This window comes from Papio anubis, chromosome 1 (genome assembly GCF_008728515.1).
Source record: "Papio anubis isolate 15944 chromosome 1, Panubis1.0, whole genome shotgun sequence".
Classification (NCBI taxonomy): Eukaryota; Metazoa; Chordata; class Mammalia; order Primates; family Cercopithecidae; genus Papio; species Papio anubis.
This window is the reverse complement of record NC_044976.1, coordinates 183,436,417-183,461,891: the sequence shown is the minus strand read 5'-3', so window position 1 is coordinate 183,461,891 and position 25,475 is coordinate 183,436,417. Positions and strand designations below refer to the sequence as shown.

The following is a 25,475-nucleotide window of genomic DNA, read 5'->3' as shown; positions in this document are numbered from 1 at the left end:
TTTCAAGTAGTCATGAAGGGGGAAGGAGGGGATGGGTTGGGTACATGCCACATGTGATGGGTGCCTCTGAAAAAGCTGGCTTCAGGGACAATGCAGGGACCGCCACATGAGCACACCTGTCCCTGAAGCCTCCTCCACCCCCCAACTCCCACCCCAACATACTTCTGAACTGGGCCCAGAGCCCTGGGTGTGGGAGTGGAGCCATTCAAAAAGGGAATCACTGGTGTCTCTGCTAAGTGGACTTCCTACCCTGAGAGATCCTGGCGCAGGAGTAAGGACTGGACGCTATCATCCTCAAGAACTAGGGGCCTGTGGGGGCAGTTACGGTTCACAAGGTGCGTGTGCCACACCCTTTACATACTTTGCCTTGTTTAATTCTAATAAATAAAATGTTAAAACCCTATGAGATAGGTACTGTATAATATCCCATTTTACAAGTGAGGACACAAGTTCAGAGAGGTTAAGAAACCTGCCCAAGGCCATGTAACTGGTATGGCAAGGACCTGGAGTTTAGAGCAGGGCTGTGTGATGTTACAGCCCAGGCTCATTTCTCAAGGCTGCTATTCCAGGCCCCACCTCAGGGCAGCTGAGTCATCAGGGGGAAAGGATGGAGTCTGCACTGTGCAGGCGACCCTCCTGCAGCGGGGCATGGCCTGGGAAAGCAGGGATCGTGTCTACTTACTCATTTTTTTAAGCCACAATTTTACAAATGTCAAGTGGGAAATGCTGTCACAGGGTGCAGCGGTCAACACAGTCCACTCCTCTACTCCCCAGGCAAGGAAGGCAGAGGGTATGTGCCCCTCGGGGGAGAGTCTGGGGTGCAGGGCAAACGTGCTGGCTGTGCAGCCATGCCTCCCCCATTGAGCTGTGACTTCAGAAAAGTTAGCCTCTGAGTTAAACAGTTTCCTTACCTGCAAAATGGGAAGAGCAGCAGTGTTTACTTCTTAGGGTAGTCATGTGGGTTAAATAAACACACACAAGGCCAGGCGTGGTGACTCATGCCTGTAATCTCAGCACTTTGGGAGGCGGAGGCAGGCAGATTGCCTGAGATTAGAAGTTCGAGACCAGCCTGGGCAACACGGTGAAACCCCGTCCCTACTAAAATACAAAAAACTGCCAGGTGTGGTGGTGTGCATCTGTAGTCCCAGCTAGTTGGGAGGCTGGGGCAGGAGAATTGCTTGAACCCGGGAGGCGGAGGCTGCAGTGAGCTGAAATCATGTCACCACACTCCAGCCTGGGCGACAGAGCGAGACTCTGTCTCCAAGAAACACACACACACACACACACACACAGCTTGCTCAAGCCACTACGTGGTTTATGACAGTGGTTTCCTGTATCCCAGCAGGCAAACCATTGACTCTAGGGAGCCACAAGCAAGAAGACTGGCAGGGCCACCGAAACACACTGAACCAGAGGATGCAAGCCCAAGCTCCTCATCAAGCAACAGCACAGATCAGCATCTCTTTAAGCCTGAGCCATCCGCCCTTCCACAAGGAAATGGTGTCATGCGTCCCTGGCCCCTAAGCTGCTCTCCCATTTGGCGTGAGCCAAGCTATGGAAACGCACTGAGGGGCGGTAGGAGGCTGCAGAGGCGGGGCTGGGGGCTTCCCCGGGAGGGGCCGTACCTGGAGCTGGGGTTTGCACTCGAGAGAACGTCTGAGAGTGAGCTCAGGAGGGACCATGGTGGGTACAGCTATGGCTGAGGGCTGCTCAAGGGAATCTGAAAAACGGGATATTTCATCCTGGAAAAAAGTGTGGGGGGTGAGGTTTGGACAAATACCCTCATATGAGCCAGGTGCCAGGGGAGGAAGCACCATGAATGAAAGCAGGAGGAGGTGGGGCCTTTTGAATGCGCCCATTCCTATCGCTGAGCCCGGAGAGAGAAATGTCCTTCTGGGAGACTTTGCCTTGGTATCAGGAGCCATGGGGCTGGGGGAACTGCAAGGACAAAGGGAGGAAGAGAGGAGCTGGCATCCCAACAGCCAGGGGACAGGGTCTGAGTGGAGGTGCCTGGGAGCCCCGGAGCTGCTGCTCGGACTGCCCGGGAAGGAGGGTCAGCAGAGGAGGGTCCTGTAGTCCACCCAGTGGTCAGCTACCCTGAGGCCGGGCCGTGAGTGCCACAGCTGAGGGAGGAGATGCGCTCTGCTCAGGAGATGAAGCGACGGGTCAAGTGGGAGGCACAGTGGGATGTCCGGAGGAGCAGCAGGAGGAAGGCCAGGTAAGGTCACTGCGTCAGTGAGAGGAGTCTCACGGAGGCCAGGCCGGCACTGCACAGTGTCCTTCATGTGGACTTCTGTGGCCCCCATTTCTCTTTTTTTGTTTCTTTCTTTTTTTAGACAGAGTTTCGCTCTGTTGCCCAGGCTGGAGTGTAGTGGTACAATCGCGGCCCACTGCAACCTCCGGCTGCTGGGTTCAAGCCATTCTCCTGCCTCAGCCTCCTGAGTAGCTGGTTTACAGGTGCATGCCACCATGCCCAGCTAATTTTTGCATTTTTAGGAGAGATGGGGTTTCACTGTGTTGGCCAGGCTGGTCTCAAACTCCTGTCCTCAGGTGACCCACCTTGGCCTCCCAAAGTGCTGGGATTACAGGTGTGACCCACCGTGCCCAGCGGCTCCCATTTTTCTTATTCTCTGAGCACTGAGAGCTGAAGGAGACAATACTCGGAATCCAAGGGCTGCTGTGTTTATGAAAGCCCATCATTTCCTGAGGCAGGAACGATAAGACCTCCAAAAACAAAAATATGTTATCTGCCCAGACCCCGATGTGGTGAAATAGCAGTCTGACACACACACAGCTCAGCGAACACCTTCTTGTTCCACAATCTTAGAGGATGTGTGGATTTCCGTCCCATCCAAACTGCTGTGTGCAGTGACAAGGCCAGGCAAAGGTGCGCTTGGGCCAGTGGAGCAGACAGAGGCCTGATTTGGTATGCAGCATGCCTGCTGGGACAGGTGAGCAGTCTCTGCCGGAAAGAAGAGCCATTTGATACGACAAGCGCACACTGCCCCCCAAGGCCCAGCGTGGACAAGAGCTCCCCGTGATGAGCGGAGGGGGTGTGCCATCTTCAGAGACTCAGGCAGGGGCTGGCACTGGCAAAGCCTGGCATTCAGTGGCCCAGCCTGGCTCCTGCAATGGATTCATAGGAGCTAGGATTCAGAGAAGCTGGGATCTAGGGGAGCTAGGATTTAGAGGAGCTAGGATCTAGGGGAGCTAAGATTTAGAGGAGATGGGATTTAGGGGAGCTAGGATTTAGGGGAGCTGGGATTTAGAGGAGTTAAGATTTAGGGGAGCTGGGATTTAGAGGAGTTAGGTTGGGGGCTGGGATTTGGAGAGTCAGGGATTGGGGGCCGGGGATTTGGGGGAGTTACTTGGGATTTGGGGGGCTGGGATTTGGGGGAGTTGGGATTTGGGGCGGTTGGGATTTGGGGGGCCAGGGTTGAGGGAGCTGGGATTTGGGGGAGCTAGGATTTGGGAGTTGGGGTGGGGCTGGGTTTGGGAGGGAGCTAGGATTTGGGAGGAGTTATGATTCAGGGAGCTGGGATTCAGGGAGCTGGGATTTAGAGGGAGCTAGAGGATTTGGGGGAGGCTAGGTTGAGTGGGCTAGGATTTGGAGGGAGCTGGGTTAAGGTGGTTAGGATTTGGGGAGCTACAGGTTGGGGAGTTGGGATTCAGAGGGGACCTGGGATTCAGAGGAGCTGGGATTTGGGGGAGCTGGGATTTGGGAGGCTGGGATTTAGGGGAACGGGGATTCAGGGGAGCTATGATTTAGGGAGCTAGGATTCAGGAGCTAGGATTTAGGGGAGGCTGGGATTTGGGAACTAGGATTTAGAGGGAGCTGGAGTTTAGGGTTGGGATTTAGAGGAGTTGGGGATTTAGAGGGCTGGGATTTGAAGGGTGGGATTTAGAGGAGTTAGAATTTAGGAAAGTTAGGATTTAGAGGAGCTAGGATTTAGAAGAATTAGGATTTAAGGTAGTTAGAATTTGGGGTGGATTGCAGTGGAATCTGGTGGTTGGGAGCTGGGATTTGGGAGGGAGCCGGGATTTAGGGTAGTTAAGAGTTTGGGGAGCTGGGATTCAGGGGGCTAGGATTTAGGGGAGCTAGGATTTAGAGGAGCTAGGATTTAGGGAGCTAGGATTTAGAAGAACTAGGATTTAGGGTAGTTAGAAGTTTAAAGGGAGCTAGGTTTAGGGAGCTGGGATTCAAGGGAGCTAGGATTTAGAGGAGCTAGGATTCAGGGGAGGCGGGGATTTGGGGAGCTAGGTTGGGGGAGCTGGGATTTAGAGGAGCTAGGATTTAGGGGAGCTGGGATTTAGAGGGCTGGGTTGGGGGCTGGGATTTGGGGGCTAGGATTCAGGGGAGCTAGGTTCAGGGGAGCTAGGATTCAGGGGGCTAGGTTGGAGGGCTAGGTTGGGGAGCTGGGATTTGGGGAGGGGCTGGGTTGGGGCTGGGATTTGGGGGCTGGGATTTGGGGAGGCTGGGGTTGGGGGAGCTGGGATTCAAGGGGCAAGTTGGGGAGCTAGGTTGGAGAGGAGCTAGGATTTAAAGGGGCTAGGATTTAGGGGGAGCTAGGGTTAGAAGAATTAGGTTGGGAGGGAGTTAGGGTTTAGAGGTGGCTGGGATTCAGAGGGCCAGGTTGGGGGACACAGGGACTGGGGCTGGGTTGGGGGAGCTGGGATTTGGGGGCTGGGATTTGGGGTGAGTCAGGGATTTGGGAGCTGGGTTGGGGGCTGAGTTCAGAGGAGGGCTGGGGATTTAGGGGGCTGGGTTGGGGGCTGGGGTTGAAGGGGCTGGGGTTGGGGCCTGGGATTTGGGGGCTGGGGTTGGGAGGGCTGGGGATTGGGAGCTGGTTTGAAGGAGCCGGGATTTAGGGTAGTTAGGATTTAGGGGAACTATGATTCAGGGGAGCTAGGATTCAGGGGAGATGGGATTTAGAGGAGCTGGGATTTAGAGGAGCTGGGATTTAAGGGATCACAGGGTTGGGGAGCTGGGAATTTGGAGGGAGCTGGGATTGGGGGGCTGGGATTTAGAGGATCCCCAGAGTTTGGGAAGCTAGGTTGGAGGCTGGGATTTGAAGTCAGGATTTAGGGGAGTTAGGATTTAGAGGAGCTAGGATTTAGGGGAGCTAGGATTTAGGGGAGCTAGGATTTAGGGGAGCTAGGATTTAGAGGAGCTAGGATTTAGAGGAGTTAGGATTTAGGGGAGCTAGGATTTAGAGGAGCTAGGATTTAAGGGAGCTAGGGTATTGGGAAGCTCACCAGGCCAGGAATGAGGTCCAGATGAACATGGCAGAGACCCAGCCCCAATAGCTGGGCTGTGCCCTCCTCTGGGCTCCCTCAGTTCCCTGGGCCTACCACAAGCATCACACTTACCATCTTGTGCTAAAATGGTCAAATGATGCCTCTGTGAGCCTCATGGATGGTGAGTTCCCAGGAGCCAGCACCATGTCTTAATTACCCGTGTGCCTCTGGTGCCTTGCAGAGTGCTCCATGCAAGGTAAATGCTCAGGAAGCCTGTGCTGAATGAACAGGGGAATGGGTGTGGCGTCACCTGCATGTTGAACTAGAGCTGCTTGCTAAGACCAGCCTGGCCCGGAGCCTGGGCCTGCCGGCGAGCTGTGGGGCTGACAGCCTGGCAGGCGCCGGGATCCGTGTTTCTCTGGCTGGGTTTCTCTGGATGATCATCATGGTCTTTCGAGGGATAGGGGCACAAGAAGGGGATCAATGGGGTTTAATCAATAATTAGATAAAAATAAATTCACATGTGTGTTTAGGGGATTTGGCAAATGAGTGCAGCTTGCTCTAGTGTTTGATTCAATTCAAGTTGTCTTTCCCTAGAGGGCAATTTTCATACATGTTGCCACCCAGAAGAGTAATGTCACTTACGCCTCTTCCACAGCCCTGCATAGGGCTCAGTGATGCAACAAGAAGAAAGGAGCAAACCCCCTCGGAAGCTGCTTAATTCTTTGTCTTTAAATGCACCCGGATTCTCCCTACTCACCCCTCAGTCACCGATGAGAACCTCCCAGGCTGGCCATGTCTATGCTAGCATCAGTTCCCTCACTTCTCTCGTCTCCCCTGAGTCTCTTCACCAGCGCTCTCAGGATCTGCCTTTGGCCCCTCTGGAGACACATTTAACCAGTTTTCTTTAGTACATTGACCTCAGCTCTCTACGTGACTCTTGGCTTTACAAGTTTCCTCACTTTTACCACCCCACAGCCCCAGGTAAGAGATGCTCTAGGCCAGGTGCGGTGGCTCATGCTTATAACCTCAGTACTTTGGGAGGCCAAGGTGGGCGAATCACCTGAGATCAGGAGTTTGTGACCAGTTTGGCCAACATGGTAAAACTCTGTCTGTACTAAAAATACAAAAAAATTAGCCAGGCATAGTGGTGGGCTCCTGTAATCCTAGCTACTTGGGAGGCTGAAGCAGGAGAATAGCTTGAACCTGGCAGGTGGAAGTTGCAGTGAGTTGAGATCACGCCACTGCACTCCAGCCTGGGTGAAAAGAGTGAAACTCTGTCTCAAATAAAAAAAAAAAAAAAGATGCTCTGTCTCCAGCCCAGGCCCAAACCCCTACCAAGAGAAGAAGATTCAAACTTCTTGGGCCAATCTTCACATAGGCTCAGCTCTGAGGTCCTAATGACCTCTGGGGCAGAACGTTCAAGGGAAGGAGGGAAACCAGATGTAAACCAGATGTAAAAGAGTCAATGGCCAGGCTGACCCCACCGGATGCCAATCAGCAGTCAGTATCTCCAGGTTCTGAAAGACTTGGCTCAATGTGAGTCATTGCCATGTTTGGTGGGTGGGACCCAGCATTTGGCATCTCCAGGCAGGAATCAAGTTCAGATGGCTTCATGGGGCTGGACACAATGGTTCAGCTGAAGCAGATTATGGATTCTCAGCCAAGAGGACAGCAGCAGGGCACAACCCCCAGGAAGGGGCCGGCAAAGCTGAGGCAACTTGGTTGGGCCTCAGTGCTGCTCAGAGGGCTTAGAACAGCAAGGGAAGTGTAGACTAGACCCACATTCCGTGCCGCAGGAGGGGAGGAGCCTGTGGTGGGGAGGGAGGTTTGCAGGGCCTTCCACAAAATGAGACTGGGTTAGACTGAGACTGAGATATACTGGAACTATTGCACGGGAAAGCCCTGGACAAACAGGATCATTATTCCAGTCTCTGTCTCAATGCTCCAGCCCACTGGCCATTTGGGTGACACAGAGGCAAGTTCCTAACTCTAATCCTAACTCTTCCAGTTCACATTTGCTGGGAGATTTCATTCTGTTTGAGTGTCCAATGTAAGTTTCCTGTTTTGTTTTTTTTTTAGTTAGACAGGGTCTCATTCTGTTGCCCAGGCTGGAGTGCAGTGGTGTGATCCTAGCTCACTGCAGCCTTGACCTCCTGGGCTCAAGCGATCCTTCCACCTAAGCCTCTGAAGTAGCTGGGACCACAGGCATACACCACCACACGCAGCTACTGGCTTCCCTTTTGGACCTTGTAAGCTACCTCCCTTTTACCCTAAGAGCGGAAGAACTCTAAATCAAGTTTTTTTATGAGGAGACATGTTAGAGTGGAATAAGGAAGACGCAATGTGTCAGGAAAGCATGGCCGAGATTAGCTACCTGCTCCATCAGCCTGTCTCCTCTTATTCTTGGGAGAAACTGGCCATATTTCCCAGCCTTTTTGCAGTGAGATATGGCCTTGTGATTATGTTCCAGCCAAAGGAATGTGAGTGGGAGAGATGAGGGCTATTCCCAGGACTAACCCAAGGAGCCCTCCCATCTGAGACGTTCCACTCTCCATGGACCCCGTGTGAAGTACAGTCCCCCAACAAGGCAAGTCCCAAGAGGCCACTGTGCCACTCAGTTTGGTTGTTTCAGTGATGGATGGGAATTTGAAGCTGTCAGAGATGGAGAGGAGGCTATTAGGGGAGGGAATTGCAACTGCAGAGCACCTTCCAGCAGGGAAGCTGAGAGAGACAGGCGTGAAATCATCGCCATACTCTGTTTGGGTTCCATCCAAAGAGGGTAAAGGGAAACGGCTAAGTAAGGAGGCCTCAGGAGCCCTGTTTGGCAGGAGCAGGGAGAGCCTCTGCTGGCTGGCGGTGTTGGCTTTATCTTACATGGCAGGTGCCCTGTGATGGTTGGTTGTGGGAAGAGTAACGGGTTCCCCTGGGTCTTGGGAGGCCCTGGCAAGCATGTGCCATGCTTATCTTCTATAAGTTCATGGTGAACTTACAGAAGATAAGATCCTTCCACAATACATTTGCTCAGAATTTTCACTTGTCATTGGCTGTATTGAAATAGCCGGAGATTTACAATGATCTGTTCAGACTGTTATGTTGTTTTGTTCCTGAAATGGAGGTACCGAGAAGTTCATATGATAAAAACTAGATATAAGTTTTCCAAAGAAACAACATAATAGGATTATGATTCTAGCCAAGGTCTGATACACTATGATAAAAATGATCAGAAATTGCGTAGTAATCAGTGTGCCAATGATAAAAGCTATCTCTACCCTGCACAGAGTAAAGCTTTCCAAGGTGTCTACAAATCAGTCAAGTAGGACAACACAGGAATCAATCATGTGAGAGCTCTAAAAATGGTATGTAACAGGTTCTCTTGGGGCTGTGAGCCAGAGATCCTCTCTGGCTGAGGGCAGCCACCCAGATACTGCAGTCCGTTGGGATGTAAAGAGCCAGGGCATTCTAAGTGTGAGTCGTCTAGGTCACATGTATTGAGCCGTGTCTGTTTGAGTTTGGCTGGACAGCAAAGCCAGTGGGATTCTAGGTCTTTATGAAATGTTCCACCCTAATCAAAGGGCTTTAGAACATTGGTCCCCCAGTGGTCAAATAGGCTCTTCGTCACACGTGACGTTCTCTTCATGCTCTCTGGGCCTTGACGTGGGGAGTGGCTGAGCCAGGACCTCATCATGGGCCAGACCCAGAATCATAGGAGGCCAAACTCAGAGGCCTAAGACCATTTTAAAATTCCCCCCGACCCCACCCTCCCCACACAACACTGTATCCATAAAACTGAAAACAAAGCAGGACCCTGGTAAAGAAAATGAAACCCAAATGATATCAACTTGGAGAACAGAGACAGGTGGCTTCTTCTTTCTGTCTGTTGTGAATATTCCTTTTCCCCCAAACTCTGATGGAACAGCAGTGGGCTCTACGCTGCTTGCCCTGATACAGATGGGTTTTGCTCTGAAGGGAGATTAGGAAAAGCGTGTCTGGCATTCTTCAAGTAAGAACGTCCTATGGCTTACCTAGAACAAAGTTACACCACAGCAATACCAACGCTGCAACACTGCTTCAACCTAGTTTCTCTTGCAGGTGCAAAAGCTTCTTGCAAGAATATGAGAATCATTATTCAGACTGGGCATGGTGTCTCTGGGAGGCCGAAGTGGGAAGATCTCTTGAGCTCAGGAGTTCGAGACCAGCCTGGGCAACATAGTGAGACCTTGTCTCCCCCAAAATTTTTAAAAATTAGCTGGGAGTGGGGTGATGCATGCCTGTGGTCCCAGCTACACAGGATGCTGAGGCAGGAGAATTTCTTGAGCCCAGGAGTTCAAGACTGCAATAAGCCATGATCATACCACTGCATTCCAGGCTGGGAGGAAGAGCAAGATCCTGTCTCTTCATAAGTAAATAATCATTATTCAGGATCACCACATGGATTTCCCCAGTCCCTCCAGAACATATTGATAAAACAATGGTGTACAATGTTTGAAAACATAAATAGTAAACGCTGTGAGAAGGCACAAGCCCAGAGCTGTGGGTCTGTAGTTAAAATTCTGCCCAAGTGATAATACCATGTGTACATACATAGATAATTTTTTGCTTTATAAAGTGGTTTTGCATTGAGACACTGATTTCTCTTAGACCTTCTTTCCTAATAGATAGGCCAGTGGGCTCATGTCCTATGCTTGGCTAGAAGGCAGCTCATTTAACAACTGCTCAGCCAAGCAAGGGAAGCTCTGCTGCAGGTCCAGGAGGCCCCCAAGCCAAAACTAGCAGAAGGAGGTGGTGCCCATTTTCACGGGGCTGGTGGATGTTGAGGTGGAGTCAGTTGTTTTCACTGTAATTCCCTTGGAGAAAGGGCATTCCTACCACGAAGCCATCAGATCTGGGAGGGCTGAATTAAACGGTCCAAGGAAACTGAAAAGTTCCAGCCCCTCATTTATAAGTGGGGAAAGTGAGGCCTGGGAAGCTGGTGACCACCCCCAACTCCCTCTCCTTCCCCTGATGCAGTGGCAGACACATTCTCCTCTGGCTGCGGTGGAGTAAGACCCACAGCTGTCACCAGTGTCGGGGCTGGGAAATCACCACCGAGGAAATGCATCAGAAGCGCTGCAGGTGGCTCCAGAGGTGCCAGCAGCCTCCAGGAAGGATAGGCTCAAGCAGGCACGTGAAACGGGAGGGTGAGTGTGATCAGTAGCGGCCTGTGTGGAGATGTCATTCACATGCAATTTGCATTAGTTCCTGTACTCCTGTGCTGTCTGTCCTCAGATGTCCATGCTGGCCTTTTCTGTGCAACTAGCAGCTGAAATGAGAGGGAAGAAGGAAGTGAATGCCCAGTGATAAGAGGAAAGAGAAATCAATTTCACCAATCCAGATCCCCAGTGATTTTTTATCCCATGGGGTGACATGTTCCCCTGACTGTCTACTTTAGCACAAACTATGGCTACCCTCAGAATGGCCTTTTCTTTAGTATTCTTCTTTATTTGCCCCAAAAGCTTCTTATCTTTAGCTTCTGTCCCAGCTCTCTTCCAGGATGATAGAAGAACAAGGAAAATAGACTTTTTAGGTGGGCAGGGCTCAGGGGGTGGTTGTGGGACAGGGGCAGTGTGAGGTCAGAGGCATCAGAAACCATCCTGCTGAGATTGGCTACCCCACCTCATACAGAGTATCACAGGTTAAGTCAAACAGTGCATGCACGTTGAACCAGAGCGACTTCAGGGCATCCGCCAACCCAAGGTGGCTTCCGGTCCGAGGTGGGGTCCATTCGCATGAGGAGTGCACAGCAGAGGACTTGGGCTGTGCGCTCAGAGGAGGAGGTGGCTGTCCCTGGAGGATGTCCCTCTGAGTAAGTAGGTGAGTCCTGCTGCAGAAGGAGCCTCTGCTTCTGACATGTGCCTTGCACTTCAGCCGTAGCAGGCTATGGTCCCCCTCAGTGTGGACTTTCCTTCTGTTGCAAGAGGGAGGCCTGGTGGGACTCTGAAATCTGGCCTGAGCCCCTCATCTCAGTGGCCAAAACCCCCCAGGCCTGAAGCTGTGGTGACACTCTGGACCACCATGTGGGTCCTGGGCATTGTGACCTCAGCTGTTCCGTACACAAAGGGGTGGTCACCCTGCCCTCACCTTGACCTGTATGTTGCCTAGGACAGTGGCCTGGTCCCGAGGGCTATTGTGGGGAGTTGAAGAACACCCTGGCCTCCTCCATCATGTCGGCCAAGAGGGCAGAACTGAAGAAAACACATCTGGTAAAAGAGACATGGCTGGACAGTGTGGGTCCTCTCTGAGCTCCTACTGAATGGAGATGGTGGCAGGGCAGGGGATACAGAGAACACTCCCATGAATCTCTGGTTTTTGTTTTTTTTGTTTTTTTTTCTCTGTTCTGAGCATAAAGCAGCCTCTCTGTCTGGACGGGGTGTGAGATTAATCCCTGGCCCTGGGGCGGGAAGGACAGAGGCCTCTGCTGCCTCCCTCTGGGGACAAGGAGCACTGCCGAGGGAGCACTCATGGTACCACGGCCCAGGCCAGGCCTGCCAGGCCCGCATCTAACCAGCAAGGCTAAGGCTCACAATAACCTTATTAGATAAGTATGATCATCACCTCGATTTTATAGATGAGGAAATGGGGGCTCAGAGAGGCTAAGCAACTCACCCAAAATGACAGAGCTGGTAGAGAGGTCAGCTGAGATTAGAGCGCAAATCTGCCCGTGGCCGAAGCCCTTGCTCTGGAAACAACACTCTGGGGCTTGCTTCTAGTTGTCCTAAAGTGCTGTCTCCACGCTGGCCCCTCCAGCAGGGACAGGGCTGCCTGCGAAACAGGCAGACACACGCCCATAGGAAGAGGACAGCACCACAAGATGTGAGTTGTCAGGAATCGGATCCGGGTGCTGTGGGGTCTGTGAGCCTGAGCTCAAGCCAGTTGGGCAGGCAGGGTTGCATGGTGGGGTGGGGGTGCCGGGGAGGGGGGAGGGCTGCAGGGTTCCTGTGCAAGGGCCAGATGTTCTCCTCCCCAGTACTGATGCCTGCCAGGCTGAATCCCAGTCTCCTCTTTTGGCAGAGCAAGAACTACAAGGCAGTTTGCCTGGAATTGAAGCCAGAGCCGACCAAAGTAAGAAGCTCTTTTGAGGCCATGCCAGCAGCCAGGCCTGAGATCCATGGGGAAGTGACCTGGAGTCAGGGGTCATTTGCTGATCCTAGTGGCCAAGACCTGTGCCAGGTGCTGGGGGATGCACTGAGAGTTCTTGCTCTCATAGAACTTCACACTGTAACCAATCAGATGCATAAATGAACCAGGACTCATTCAGCAGTGTCACCTGCTCTTCTGGGAATTAAGACAGGAGGCGTGGCTAGTGGCTGCCGTAAAGTGGGTGGTAGGGAAAGGCCTTCCTTTGAGCTGAGAGCTGAAGGACAAGACGCTGGCCTTGCAAAGGCAGAGTAAGAGCCTTCTAGGCAGAGGAGGCAGCATGCACTGAGGCCCAAGGTAGGAATGAGCCTGGGACAGAAGGAGCCGAGGCCCTGTGGGCCAGCAGGGGAGTGGAACCAGATGAGCTGAAAGAGGGAGGAGGAGAGAGGAACCTTCTGCACAGGTGGGGCCCCCAGCTTTCCCCTTGCCCTAACCATAAAGGAGGAACAGAAACACGGGGGATCTCTTCTGCCTCTGCACATCCACCCCCTCTGCAATTCCCAACAGTCTGTGTTCCTGTTTCAATCCGCAGACATTTGATTACAAAGCAGTTAAACAAGAAGGGCGGTTTACCAAAGCAGGAGTGACACAGGACCTAAAGGTGAGTGCGTGAACTCGGAGGCATGTCTATACTCCGAACCACTTGAGAGTAAGTTTTCTCCAAGTCCTCAGTGCCTATTTCCTAAATACAAGAATATCCTCTTATGTAGGCACAGTGCAATTACCGAAATCTGGAAGTTAACTCAGAGACAAGACTCATCTATAGCCTTTGTTCTAATTTCACCAGTTGTCCCACAAGTGTATTTCCTAACAACAGAAAGGAGACGTTTTCTGGTCCAGGGTCTGATCCAGGATCACACATTGCCTCTAATTACCAGGTGTCTTTTCGATAATCTGGAACAGAACAGTTCTTTGTCTTTGGGGACACTGACATTTATTTATTTTTATTTTATTTTTTGAGACAGGGTCTCCCTCTGTCACCCAGGCTGGAGTGCAGTGGTGCGATCTCGGCTCCCTGCAGCCTCTGCCTCCCAGGTTCAAGTAGTTCTCCTGCCTCAGCCTCCCAACTTTCTGGGACTATAGGCACCTGCCCCCACGCCCGGCTGATTTTTGTATTTTTAGTAGACATGGGGTTTCACCATGTTGGTTTCGAACTCCTGACCTCAGCTGATCTGTCGGCCTTGGCCTCCTGAAGTGCTGGGATTACAGGTTTGAGCCACCACACCTGGTCTAGGGACATTGACATTTTTACAGATTACAGATCACTTACATTGTGGGATAACACTCAATTTGGCTTTGTCTGTTGGATTCCTCATGATGAGATTCAGGCTGTGCATTTTTTGGCAGAGACATGATGCCTGTAGGTCCCACTTATAGTCTTTTTAAAACATTAATTAATTAATTAATTTTGAGATGGGGGGGGTCTCGCAATGTTGCCCAGGCTGGTCTCAAACTCCTTGCTTCGAGGGATCCCCCAGCCTTGGCCTCCCAAAGTGGTGGGATTACAGGTGTGAGCCAGTGTACCTGGTCTATCCTATTGTCTCAACAACATCCTTTGTTTCCTCCCTGTTGGAAGCTTTTCTCTGACATTGCCCCGGGATCTTTTCTTTCCTCCTGTTGACAGTTTCCCCTCCATCCTAGATCGTTCTTTCCTCCTTCTCTTCTCCATTTTATTTCCTCAGAATGAACTCAGGGAAGTGAGAGAAGAGCTCAAGGAGAAAATGGAGGAGATAAAACAGGTAACGAGATGAGGCCTTCCATATCATGGAGGAAAAGTGTAGCTTCAGGAAAAATGCAATCCTTAACTTTGAATAGTGAAGGAAAGCAGGAATTGCATGGAAAAATGTAACTCAGTCCTAATACCCAGAGAGCTTCAGTGTTAGGTTATTCACTTCTTATTTGTTTGATGCCTAAACCCAATTTTTGAGTGACTGAGGACTCCCTGAAGTGTCCCTTTGATAAGGGTGGGTGACGTCACCTTAGTGATGAAGTTGAGTGAGAGGGGCTGATTTGGAAAGTGAATTTAGGGGCAGTCAGGGACCAACCCCGTCTTCCTTATTCGCCTCCCCTGAGCAAGTTGCAAAGCAGGAACCCTCTCATTTCTATGATACAACCAACACCTGTAGTATCCTTAGGAAAAAAGGGAATAATCAAGCAAGAAAGTGTAATTGAAGCTGTGGTCTGAGCTCCACATGCAGCCTTGCAGTAGCCAGATCTAAGCAGTGCCAAGGCTGGTGGCGGTGCTGACTTGATGGTGCTTGCACCCTAGTCCCTTCACAGACTCCTTGAGAAGAAAGTGACTCTAACAGGCCGTTATTAGTCCATGCCAGAGGAGCAGCTGCTGCCCTTTGCTTAAAATGCCCCAAAGACGCCACAACTAACCTCAATAACACGCTCTGTGCTTTGTCAAGCCATGCCTTTCTTCCTTGTTAGATAAAGGATCTAATGGACAAGGATTTTGATAAACTTCACGAATTTGTGGAAATTATGAAGGTAAGCATTACTTGAGTGCCTTCCATGGACCAGTCATACTGGAAACTGTGGAAGAGATACCAGCAGACCCTGCCCTCCAGGAGCTTATTATCTGCTAGTAGTCCCAAATTCCATTGCAAGACAGAATTGCAAGCCAAATACTTAATTGGTTGTTTGCTAGTTAGGGGCTTAGAGGCATGAGAACTGAATGAGAGTTGGAGTAAGCAGCGAAGTCCTTACAGAGAAAGTAAGTCTCAAGTTAAGCCTTGAAGACTGCATCGGAAGCTTAATGCAAATCTCATCAAGAGCCCAATAAGATTCTTTTTTAACTCAAAAAATTACTAGGATGAACTAGATTCTAGAGCAGTGATTCACAACATGTGGTATGTTTCAGAATCGCCTGGAACACTAATAAAACAGAGCCTGGGCTCATGTTCAGATGGTGCTGGGCCCTTGTATTTTAGACAAGTTCCCAGGGGAAAGATTGAGAGGCACTGATGTAGAAGCATGAACTGGCAAAAGCAAATAGGTACCCATTTTTCAAGAGCTGTAAGGGGACACTAGCCTTACCAGATATCAAAATTCACTATAAAAACAAAGTTATTAAATCAGTCCAAGGATAACCAAACACATGAATGAAATGGGATAGATAACGCCTCAACAGCCTCTCTGCCTGGGATGTAATGAGAATCAGTTGTGAGAATTTAAAAACTCTATTTACTGACCCCCTTTCCCGGAGGAACTGAATAAACATCTCCAGGGTGGGCCGGAGTTGCTTAAAACTCCGTTTTGATTCAGATGCTTGCCCGTGGATGAGACCCAGGTCCTAAACACTTTAGCAGCAGTTACTAACCTTGGCTACACATTAGAATCACCTGGAAAGGCTTTCACCTACGCCCTCCCCATGTCCAGGCTACACCTCATAACAATTAAGTCAAAGCTCTTAGAATGAGGTCCAGGCGCCAGTGGTTTTTAGTTGCCCAGGTGATTCCAGTGTATACTCAAGGTTGAGAACCACAGCTCTATAGAATTTACAATATGATAAAGGTGATTTTTTGATGTTAGTGAGAAGGAAAGGATTAGGTATTAATATTAGAAACATTGTTTGACTATATGAAGGAAAACCTTAAGCCACGTAACACTGTAAAGTTAAATAGTCTATGAAGTGATTTTAAATAATAAAAACCAATAAGAAGAAATTTTAAGTAAATATATAAATAGAAGTTCTAAATATAAATACAATGGAAGCAATTACAAAGGAAATATTGATATATTTAGCTATGTAAGATTTTTTAAAAGAATTATGACACAAAAATCATTTATATTTACAGAATTTAAAAAACAGTTTGGGGGGAACATATTTCCACAAATGTAAGCACAGAAAAAAGGTTTTTATCCATAACATGTAAAGTTCACACAAATCAATAAGAACTAAGTAGGAAAATAGACAAGAGTGTGAACAGACAATCCACAGAAGAGAATATAACTAAAAAGCAATAAACATATTAACGAAGGCCTGACCTCATAATTAAATACATGCAAATGAACAATTATTGTTACACTCAAATAAGCAAATTTTTAATTTATGACAATTATAGTACAAGACATAAATGCTCTTATGCTGTTAATTAGAGTGCAAATTTGTACACAACTGGAACATTGTTAGATACTAGACATAAAAAAATCAACCTCTTGATTTATCAATTTCACTTCTCAGAATTTAACCTATGAGAATAATCAGAAATGCCATCATGGGTATACATAAAAAGACGTTCATCACAGGATTATTTGTAATAATAAAAATTTGGAAACAACCTCAATTTTCAACAGTAGGGGAATAGCCAAATAAATTATGAAATATTTATATAATAAAAGTTAGGAACTATTAAAGAAAATGTTTAGAAAGAATATTTATAATGAGAACTAAAAAAACAAGATGCAAGTAATATACATAGGCTGATCTCAGCTAGGTTAAAAAAAAAAAAAAAGTAAGTAAATATACGGAAAAAAGACTGGAAAAAAATATACCAAAGGGGTTCATAGCAGTTATTTCTGGATGAGAATATTCATACTTTTATATCCCTCTGTGTTGTCCAAATTTTCTACAAAGGACATGCATTAATTATTTCTCTGTTAAAATCCAAAGTTAGTGTTTTGTTGGTGGGGAGGCTGGGTATGGAAAGGCATAAAGGAGGCGATTTCAGGCAGGGGAACAGCTTGAGCAGGGCAGGAGGCAGGAGGAGCTATTGTATATGGTGGTCAGCACGGGGATCAGTCATGAAGTGGGACCACTGGGGGAAACTGAGGGGAAAAAAAATGAATGGGCACAAAGGCTGTAGGTAATGATGGCTTTTGAAAGACACGCAGACAAGCTAGGACTTGGTTCTGTGAGCAGCAAGAGGCCTCTGGAGATTCTTAATCAAAGAACATGCTGGGAGCAGCACTTCAAAAAGCTTAGCCCAGCAGGTGTTTGTTCGCAAGGCTGCCTGGGCGGGGCCCGGGGAGCAGGTGGAGATGCCTGGCAGTAGCAACACCAGAGCTGGACCAGGTGTAGGGAAAGAAGGAAAAGATAAATCTGAAAGATGCACTGAAGGAAAAATAACAGTTCCTGGTGACCAATTCAGTACGGAGACTGAAGTCTCGAGAGGCAAGCATCCGTGATGACACCAAATTTTAATCTGGATGATTAGAAGAAAGTGGTGACAATGACAATGCCAGTGGGGAGATAGAGCTAGCTTGGGAAAATGAAATCGGTTTGGAACATGATGATTTTGAAGGGGTACATGTTGGTGAAACATGTAAGAATATGGGACATTTTGACTCTGATGTTTTGGACCTAGGGGACATTGACTTCAAGGATATTTTGACTCTATGAATACAAATATTTTATTCAAATTTGTATTAACATTTAAAAATGCTGTTCAAGAAGGTATTTTATAAAATCATCTCTATGCAGACAGTGTGATTTCTTGATCAATTTTCTATAGTACATCAATTAAACTGTTACCAAATCTTTCATTTTTAATGAAAATTATTTTATTGGAATAAATTCCTTTTATTTCTATTTTATGACATCTCCAACCTGTTTTTTTCTGTAACAAATATTGTCAGTTATGGCTTCTACCATCTTAGAATGTCCACTATTTCCATTCGATTTACCCAGGTCGAATTTTATAGATCAAAACTTTGTCAAAATTGTATTATTCTTTCTGTTCTGAGTGAATAATACATGTGATGTATCCCTTTAGCTGCTGTCAGTTTTACTTGTTGTTGACCATCTTTGCCAGGAATTAGGTAAAAGATGAAGCAAACACAAATACGTAGGATCTGGGTGCATGGCAAGGGTCAAAACATTGCAAAGTGTCTTTGGGGTCACAAGATTGGTCTTCTTGGTTCCATCATTTTATAGGCATCAAACCAAGACAAGCATTGGTTTTATCCAAAGTGTGAGATCAGGTAAAACAGTAGCTGGCCTCTGGCTCACCTAGAGACTTCGGAAAGTCCCCTAATGTCTCTGCCTGTGCTTTTGTCTCATTGGGGAATGGGGATGAGGAAGGGGAGAAGCTGTATATGTCATGAACACTCCAAAAGCCACCTCACCCAAGTCCAGGGAGGATTCTTGAGGAAGTAAGACGCAGAATGGTTTGCAGAGAGGCGGGAGGAAGGTATTTCCAAAGCCCTTCAAAACGCAGATGCTAGTTCTGAATTCTCTCTTGAAGGAAATGCAGAAAGATATGGATGAGAAGATGGACATTTTAATAAATACACAGAAGAACTATAAGCTGTAAGTGTAACCTGCACTCGTCTCTCCTCATCCCTAAAGGGTCTCCTCCCTTCCCTTTGTTGAATCCCTTTTGGGTTCAGAGGACACCCAGACTCTTGGAGGAATTGTCTTGGCTCCTACTGCCCCTGTGACTTGGAGTCAAGGCCTTCCACGGCCACCTGTGTACTGGTTATCTCCTTGTCATGTTGGAAAATGTCTCCCCAACTCTCCGCCCCTCCCTGGCCCTCCTCCCCCAGCCCCCTTAGAAGAGCACCAAAGGAACAGCAGGAACTCAGGCTGATGGGAAAGACTCACAGAGAACCACAGCTCAGGCCCAAGAAAATGGATGGAACGGGTGGAGCCAATGGAGCACCCTGTGCTCTTCACAAGAAGACGATGGCACCACAAAAAAAACAGGGCTCACTGGATCCCCTTCATGAGTGCGGGCCCTGCTGTGTAAGTGAAGCCCTGCCCGAGCCCAGCACTGGTGCCAGGCCCCTGGCTCCTGCTCCCTGGTGACTTCCCCGAGCTTGTGCTGTATCATAGTGAAGGGACTTCTGGGTGCGCCCGAGCCTGCGCCCTCCCTGACCTGCCTTGCCTTCTAGGCCGGTGGCACCTCCTTAGCTGTGACCGTGCAGCACTTGCCCCTGGATGCGCCTGCCTGCCGGCTCCACCCTCTTATTCTGTCCTTCCCTTTAGCAAGGGCAGATGAGGCTCCTCGCAGGCTGCCCTCCTTGGACCAGGGGAAACTGATCTTTCTTGTGCCGTTTCTGTCCTCTGCAGGAGAAATGTTTGTTGTGTGCTCTAAAGAACAACTACAATCAGGGGTAGGTAGAGCCATACGAGATGTGCCTTGTCTCAGTCGGGTGCCTTGTTTTGCCCAAGGCCATGTGCTCCCAGCCGCATTCACATCACACCCCTCCTGAGGTTGCGCAGGGAGTAGGGACTGTTAGCAGACGCTGCCACCCAGCACACTCAGTCGTAGAGGATGTGGCACCAGGAAGGAGGACTTGGGTCGCCCAGCCTAGAGGCTGCTGCCCGGGGCTCCCACGGTGGGGAGGGTGCACCACCAGCGGCGGAACTGACCTTGCCTCAGGTCCTGCCCTTTCTCCCCATCCAGCGGGAAATATTCACACCAAGTCTGGGCACCCTTTTCACCCTTGGCTTCTGGAGCTGCCTTCTGATTTATCTGTACCTCAACCCCAGTGACATCGAATATGTTTCCAACCTAGCGCAGCCGCAGAACCTACCAGCAGGTCTGGTTCATCTCCTCCCCGCTCCTTAAGCTGCACAGTCAGGGCTTCTTGTCCTCTTAAATACCACCCCGACCCCAGGCCTCCATTGGAGATTAAAAGCCTTCATTCAAAGCCAAAGGGGATGTCATGGTTTTGAGTTCCAGTCCAAAACTCGAGTGTGTGGAGGTCGATTCTTTTTGGTTCTGTATCAGGGTATTTCAGACTCCAACACTTCCCCCTGCTTCCTGATGGATTGGTGGGAAATTCCATCTTAGTCATCTTAGGGTCCTCCCAACCACCAGCTCCCTCCATTCTACCTGGGTCTGCAAAGGTCCCAGGTCAGAGCATGCGGAGGGCCCCTGATGATAGCAGACATCAGTCTGTGTGGTCTCAGGAGAGACCCTGCTGCCTGGCCCGCCCACTCGCTCCCTCCACGTAATCAGCTTCCACCTGTGCATGGGGCCTGGGTGTCTTGGGTGATGCAGGGAACCCCTCGGCCTTGAGTTCTGCCTGCACCACACCCCTCTGAGGTCTTGTCACCAAGCAGGACTCAGGTCCCTGCTGCTCATAGGAACTGGGTGGCTTTCTTGGGTTCTGGAGATCCACCCTTCTCACCCCCTTGAAGGTTTCCTCTCCCTCCCTCCACCCCCAAAGGGAACCTTCCTTCAGAGGCCTCAGGCCTTTACAAAGGTGGAGAGGAGCCAGTGACCACCCAACCTTCTGTGGGCCACGCTGCGCCTGCCCCAAAGTCCCAGACTGAGGGAAGGTGAAGCTTAACTGCCAGCTTGAAATGAGAGTAAAGAAGATACAGAGCAAACAGTGTTTCAGAAACTATCCTGCCCTCGGTGTGATTCTTTGGCTTCAATTTGAAGGAGGAGGAATTATGGGATTTCATATTTTATTTCACACCAGTTCCTCCTTGTTTCATCTCTTCGCTAAGCTGGCTGCTTCTACCATCTAATAAATAACTGGCCAAGTTCTTTTATTTTTTGGAATTTTATTATTATGGTTAATTTTGTGGGTTCATAGTAAGTGTATATATTTATGGGGTACATGAAATATTTTGACAAAGGCATGCAAGGTGAAACAAGCATGCCATGGAGAATGGGGTATCCATCCCTTCAAGCATTTATCCTTTGAGTTACAAACAATCCAATTACTCTGTAAGTTATTTGAAATGTACAGTTATTGACTGTAGTCACCCTGTAGTGCTATTAAATAGTAGGTCTTATTCTATCTTTTGTTCCCCTTAACCATCCCTACCTCACCCCCAAGCCCCCCACTACCCTTCTCAGCCTCTGGTAGCCATCCTTCTACTCTTTGTATCCAGGAGTTTCATTGTTTTCATTTTCAGATCCCACAAATAAGTGAGAACATGTGATGTTTGTCTTTCTGTGCCTGGCTTATTTCACTAAACATAATGATCTCCAGTTCCATCCACATTGTTGCAAATGACAGGAGTTCATTCTTTTTATGGCTGAATAGTCCTCCATTCTGTGTGTGTACGATATTTTCCTCATTCATCTGTTGATGGACACTTAGGTTGCTTCCGAATCTTGGCTATTGTGAAAGGTGATGCAACAAACGTGGGAGTGCAGCTATCTCTTCAATATGCTGATTTTCTTTCTTGTAGGTATATACACAGTGGGACTGCTGGATCTATGGTAGCTCAATTTTTGGTTTCTTGAGGAACAACCCCCAAACTGTTTTCCATAGTGGCTGTATATTCCCACCAACAGTGGACAAGTATTCCCTTTTCTCCAGGTCAGGTTCTTAATGGCTGCAAATTGATGAGTAATGTATTTGGTGCTTCTGATAAACATTTAAAAAACAAAACTCAAAACACATGTAGGCTTTGTTTACAAGGAGCTTATAGCTTTAAAGGTGAGATGGCAAACATGCAGAATAACAATATGGACAGTGTAGAAATAAGTACAATAATCATAAGCATGTAATGAAAGCAGAAATGGATCAGAAATGGGGAAAAGGAGAAGGGTGGGCAGAGCTCTGTATTGGTTCCCTATTGTTGCTGTCACAGATCACCACAAATTTAATGGCTTAAGACAACAAGAAATGGGCCTAACGTGGATCTTATTAGGCTCAAATCAAGGTGACAGCACAACGACATTCCTTCTGGAAGCTCTAGGGGAAAATCTGCTCCTGGCCTTTCCCGCCTTCTGGAGGCCACCTGCCTTCCTTGGCTGATGGTCCCTCCCATCTTCAAGGCCAACAATGGCCGTGGGATCTTTCTCGTGCCTCATCACTCTGACACTGACTCTTCTGCCTCTTGCTTCCACGTTTAAGGACCCTTGTGATTACACTGAGCCCACCTGGATAATCTGAACTAATCTTTTTATTTTAAGGTTAACCAATTAGCAACCCTAATTCCCCTTGGCCATGTAACATAACATATTCACAGGTTCAGGGACTTAGAACATGGACATCTTTGCAGGATGTTATTCTGCCCATCAAAGGGGACTTCCCAGACCCTGTCCCTTGACTATCAAGACTCCAAACACTTGGGAACACTGCACTATTCAGTTCTGTGCTGTGGTGGTTTTAAACTAGGCCCACAAATTATTTAATACTCCTTTTATACTCTTTCCTTCAAGAGGAACCCAATTCCTCTCCTCTTAACTGTGGGCTAGACAGAGCGACTTGCTTCTAATGAATGGAACGTGGCAGAAGTGATGTGTATTACTTCTGAGATTAAGTCATAGAAGACATGGTGGTTTCCATCTTGCTCTCTTTTGGACACTCATTCTGAGTGAAGCTGGCTGCCATGTTGTAAGGACGCCCAAGCAATCCTGTGAAGAAGGCTACATGGCAAGAAATTGAGGCCTCCTGCCATTAGCCATTTGAGTGAGCCATTTGACTTGGAAGTGAATCCTCCAGCCCCAGTAGAGCCTTCAGATGATGGCAACCCTGGCTGACCTCTTGCCTGCAACTGCCTGAGAAGATCCTGAGCCAGAACTGCTCAGTTAAGCTTCTCCTGGACACTTGGCCTGCAGCAGCCATGAAATAATAAATGCTTGTTGTTTTTAAGTTGCTAAGTCTTGAGGTAATTTGTTACTCCGCAAGAGATAAGAATGTGTCTATCTCCTGTTCATTGTTTTAAAGACTTGAAACATTGAGATTTATATGGTTATGCGCACAAATGTGCAACTTGGTGAATTTTTATATACAGATACATGACTGGAATTGTTCTAGAACACTTCCAGCCCCTCTTCCCAGCTCACATCTGCCCCATGTCCAGGTTACTATTATTCTAATCTCTACCATTATGTGTTATTTTGCCTGTTCTTAAAGCTGACATAAATGGAATCATACGTTATGTATTATTTTGCTCAAAATTGTACAACTCATGCATATTGTTTGTATATAGCAGTAATTCATTATTTTTTAACTGCCATGAAGTTTCTATCTTGTGTCTACCTCATAATCTATTTTTCTATTCTCCTGTTGGTAGTCCAGATTGTTCTTTAAAATAATCTAAGTAAAAGCCATTTTCCCAGTTGCCCTCTGTCCATGCTTCCCTATATTTAAACACTTACCTTAGTCCACAGCACCCGGTGGGTTACGCTGCTTCCTCTTCACTGAGGAGTGTACGAAAGGGCCTGCCTGCCTCCCCATGCCCACTCTGCTTAGCCCTGAACATCTGTCCTCTGCCTGCTTTTCTCTTGAAGCTGCTCCCCTAAAGGAAGCTGGTCACCTCCTGACAGCCAATTCTATTGACTCTTCTGCAGCTCTTGTTCTTCTGATTGAGTTCCTGCTTTTGACCCTGGTGAGTAATCCATCTTCCTTGAATTCCCCAGCTTCCTTGACTCCTGTTCTTCTACCCGTAACTTCTTTTGTATCTCTCTTGGCTACTATTCCTCCATTGTCTTAGTAGTTTGGGTTGCTAAATCAAAATATTATAAATGGAGTGGCTTAAACACTACAGACATTTATTTCTCACAGTCCTGCAGGCTGTAAAGTTCAAGCTCAAGGCACTCACAGATTTGCTTTCTAATGCAGGCATTTCCTGGCTCACTGTGTCTTCACATGGTAGAAGGGGCAAGAGATCTCTCTTTTATAAGGGGCACTAATTCCATTCATGAGGGTGCTGCCATCATGACCCAATCCCCCACCTCTAATACCATCCATCCCCTTGGAGGTTAGGTTTCAGCATACAAGTTCTGAGGGACATAAACTTTCAGACAACAGCGTCTGCCTCCATTCTCAATATGGATGACCCCTAGGGTTTTCCCTGAATTACTTGACATTTTTCTAGGGACCTACTTCACTTGCTTCTTAGAGTTGGAAGGTAGAAATCGAGTCTGTCTCGCTCAACACAGCAACCCTAGAATTAACACACTGCTCAGTGAATGAGTATGTAGCACTTAGTACCAACCCTCAGGATCAGAAGGTCAGAGCCAAACTGACACAGGCCCTCCTGAAAGAGATCAAACTGGCTCTGGAATCTAGAGTCTAGATTAATTTATTAATGGGCAAAAAGACAAATGAGCTGGAACAAAAAAAAGTCCATGTGACTCCAAAACCCAAGCTCTGGTCTTGTTCTTCATGTTCAGGAACACTGACTTCACGTTTCTTTCTTGATTGGGTGTCCATAATCATAACTTGACTGATGATCAAATGCCTCTCCCACCTCCTTTCTCATCAGTATGCATATGGCAGCTTGTTATTCCTCCCAGATAAACTGGTTGAGAAGGCAATGTAAATTTGTTTAAGAGGTACAAATGTCAACTTTGCTCTAAAGCACCATGAACTTGGCTGACTGCAGTGTCTCATGCCTGTAATCCCAGCACTTTGGGAGGCTGAGGCAGGCGGATCACTTGAGGTCAGGAGTTTGAGACCAGCCTGACCAACATGGAGAAACCCCGTCTCTACTAAAAATACAAAAATTAGCTGGGCCTGGTGGTGGGCACCTGTAATCCCAGCTACGCAGGAGGCTGAGGCAGGAGAATCACTTGAACCCGGGAAGCGGAGGTTGCGGTGAGCCAAGATTGCACCACTGCACTGCAGCCTGGGTGACAGAGTGAGACTCTGTCTAAAAAAAAAAAAAAAAAAAAAAAAAGCTTGAACAGTGGCCTCAAATCACGGTCCCTGGCAGGCGACCCCAAGCCTTGGACTCAAGCCCTGACCTGTCACCCAAGCTTGGATCTACCTGTTGTTTCAGGGCCTCATCATCCTGTCAACTTCAACACAGCCAAAACCAAACTCCCCCGTGTCCCGAAACCCTTCTCTGCCTCATTTGCTGACGGGAGTCCTTGTCCTTGCTCAGTTCTCTGATAGCTAGAGCACAGGCTGATTTCCGGCCAAAGGCTGGACCTCACGCCCCCACAGGGCTTTCACCAGCCTGTCTGTTTGCCTGTCCACTTGGTGCCCTGGACTAGACATCCCTGGAGGAAACCTGGAGTGCTGTGGAGCTCAGAGTCCCCTGCCCTGAGCAGCTGGCCCCAGAGCTCCTTTGGTTATTTTGAGGATTTCTGAGAATATAGGTCAGGTGCCGGTTACAAAGTTTCCTCGATGGCTTCCTCCATGACGTATCTTCGATGGCTTCTTAGGGCCTTTCCTGAAGAGCCGAGGAT

General features: G+C 48.4%; 1 protein-coding gene across 14 annotated transcripts; it reads left to right on the top strand.

The window, feature by feature from the left end:
* The first annotated feature begins 11,289 nt into the window (after positions 1–11,289).
* TEX35 (testis expressed 35) lies at positions 11,290–20,869 on the top strand. 14 transcript variants are annotated; one of them, XR_002518743.2, is made up of 11 exons: positions 11,290–11,480; positions 12,025–12,090; positions 12,289–12,447; positions 12,947–13,015; positions 14,097–14,153; positions 14,848–14,907; positions 18,606–18,670; positions 18,907–19,105; positions 19,433–19,476; positions 19,770–19,905; positions 20,539–20,625. XR_002518743.2 is itself a non-coding variant. In XM_021930199.2 (10 exons), the coding sequence occupies exons 1-10, from the start codon at positions 11,442–11,444 to the stop codon at positions 20,652–20,654; spliced, it is 858 nt and encodes a 285-aa protein (XP_021785891.1). In that variant the 5' UTR covers positions 11,290–11,441; the 3' UTR covers positions 20,655–20,869. The 14 variants fall into 14 exon arrangements, 13 of the variants coding, with proteins under 13 accessions (XP_021785891.1, XP_017807423.2, XP_021785881.1 ...); XM_021930199.2 differs by lacking the exon at positions 19,433–19,476 and having other exon boundaries at positions 12,289–12,339; positions 20,539–20,869; XM_017951934.3 differs by lacking the exon at positions 19,770–19,905 and having other exon boundaries at positions 12,289–12,339; positions 20,539–20,869.
* The last annotated feature ends 4,606 nt before the right edge of the window (positions 20,870–25,475 follow it).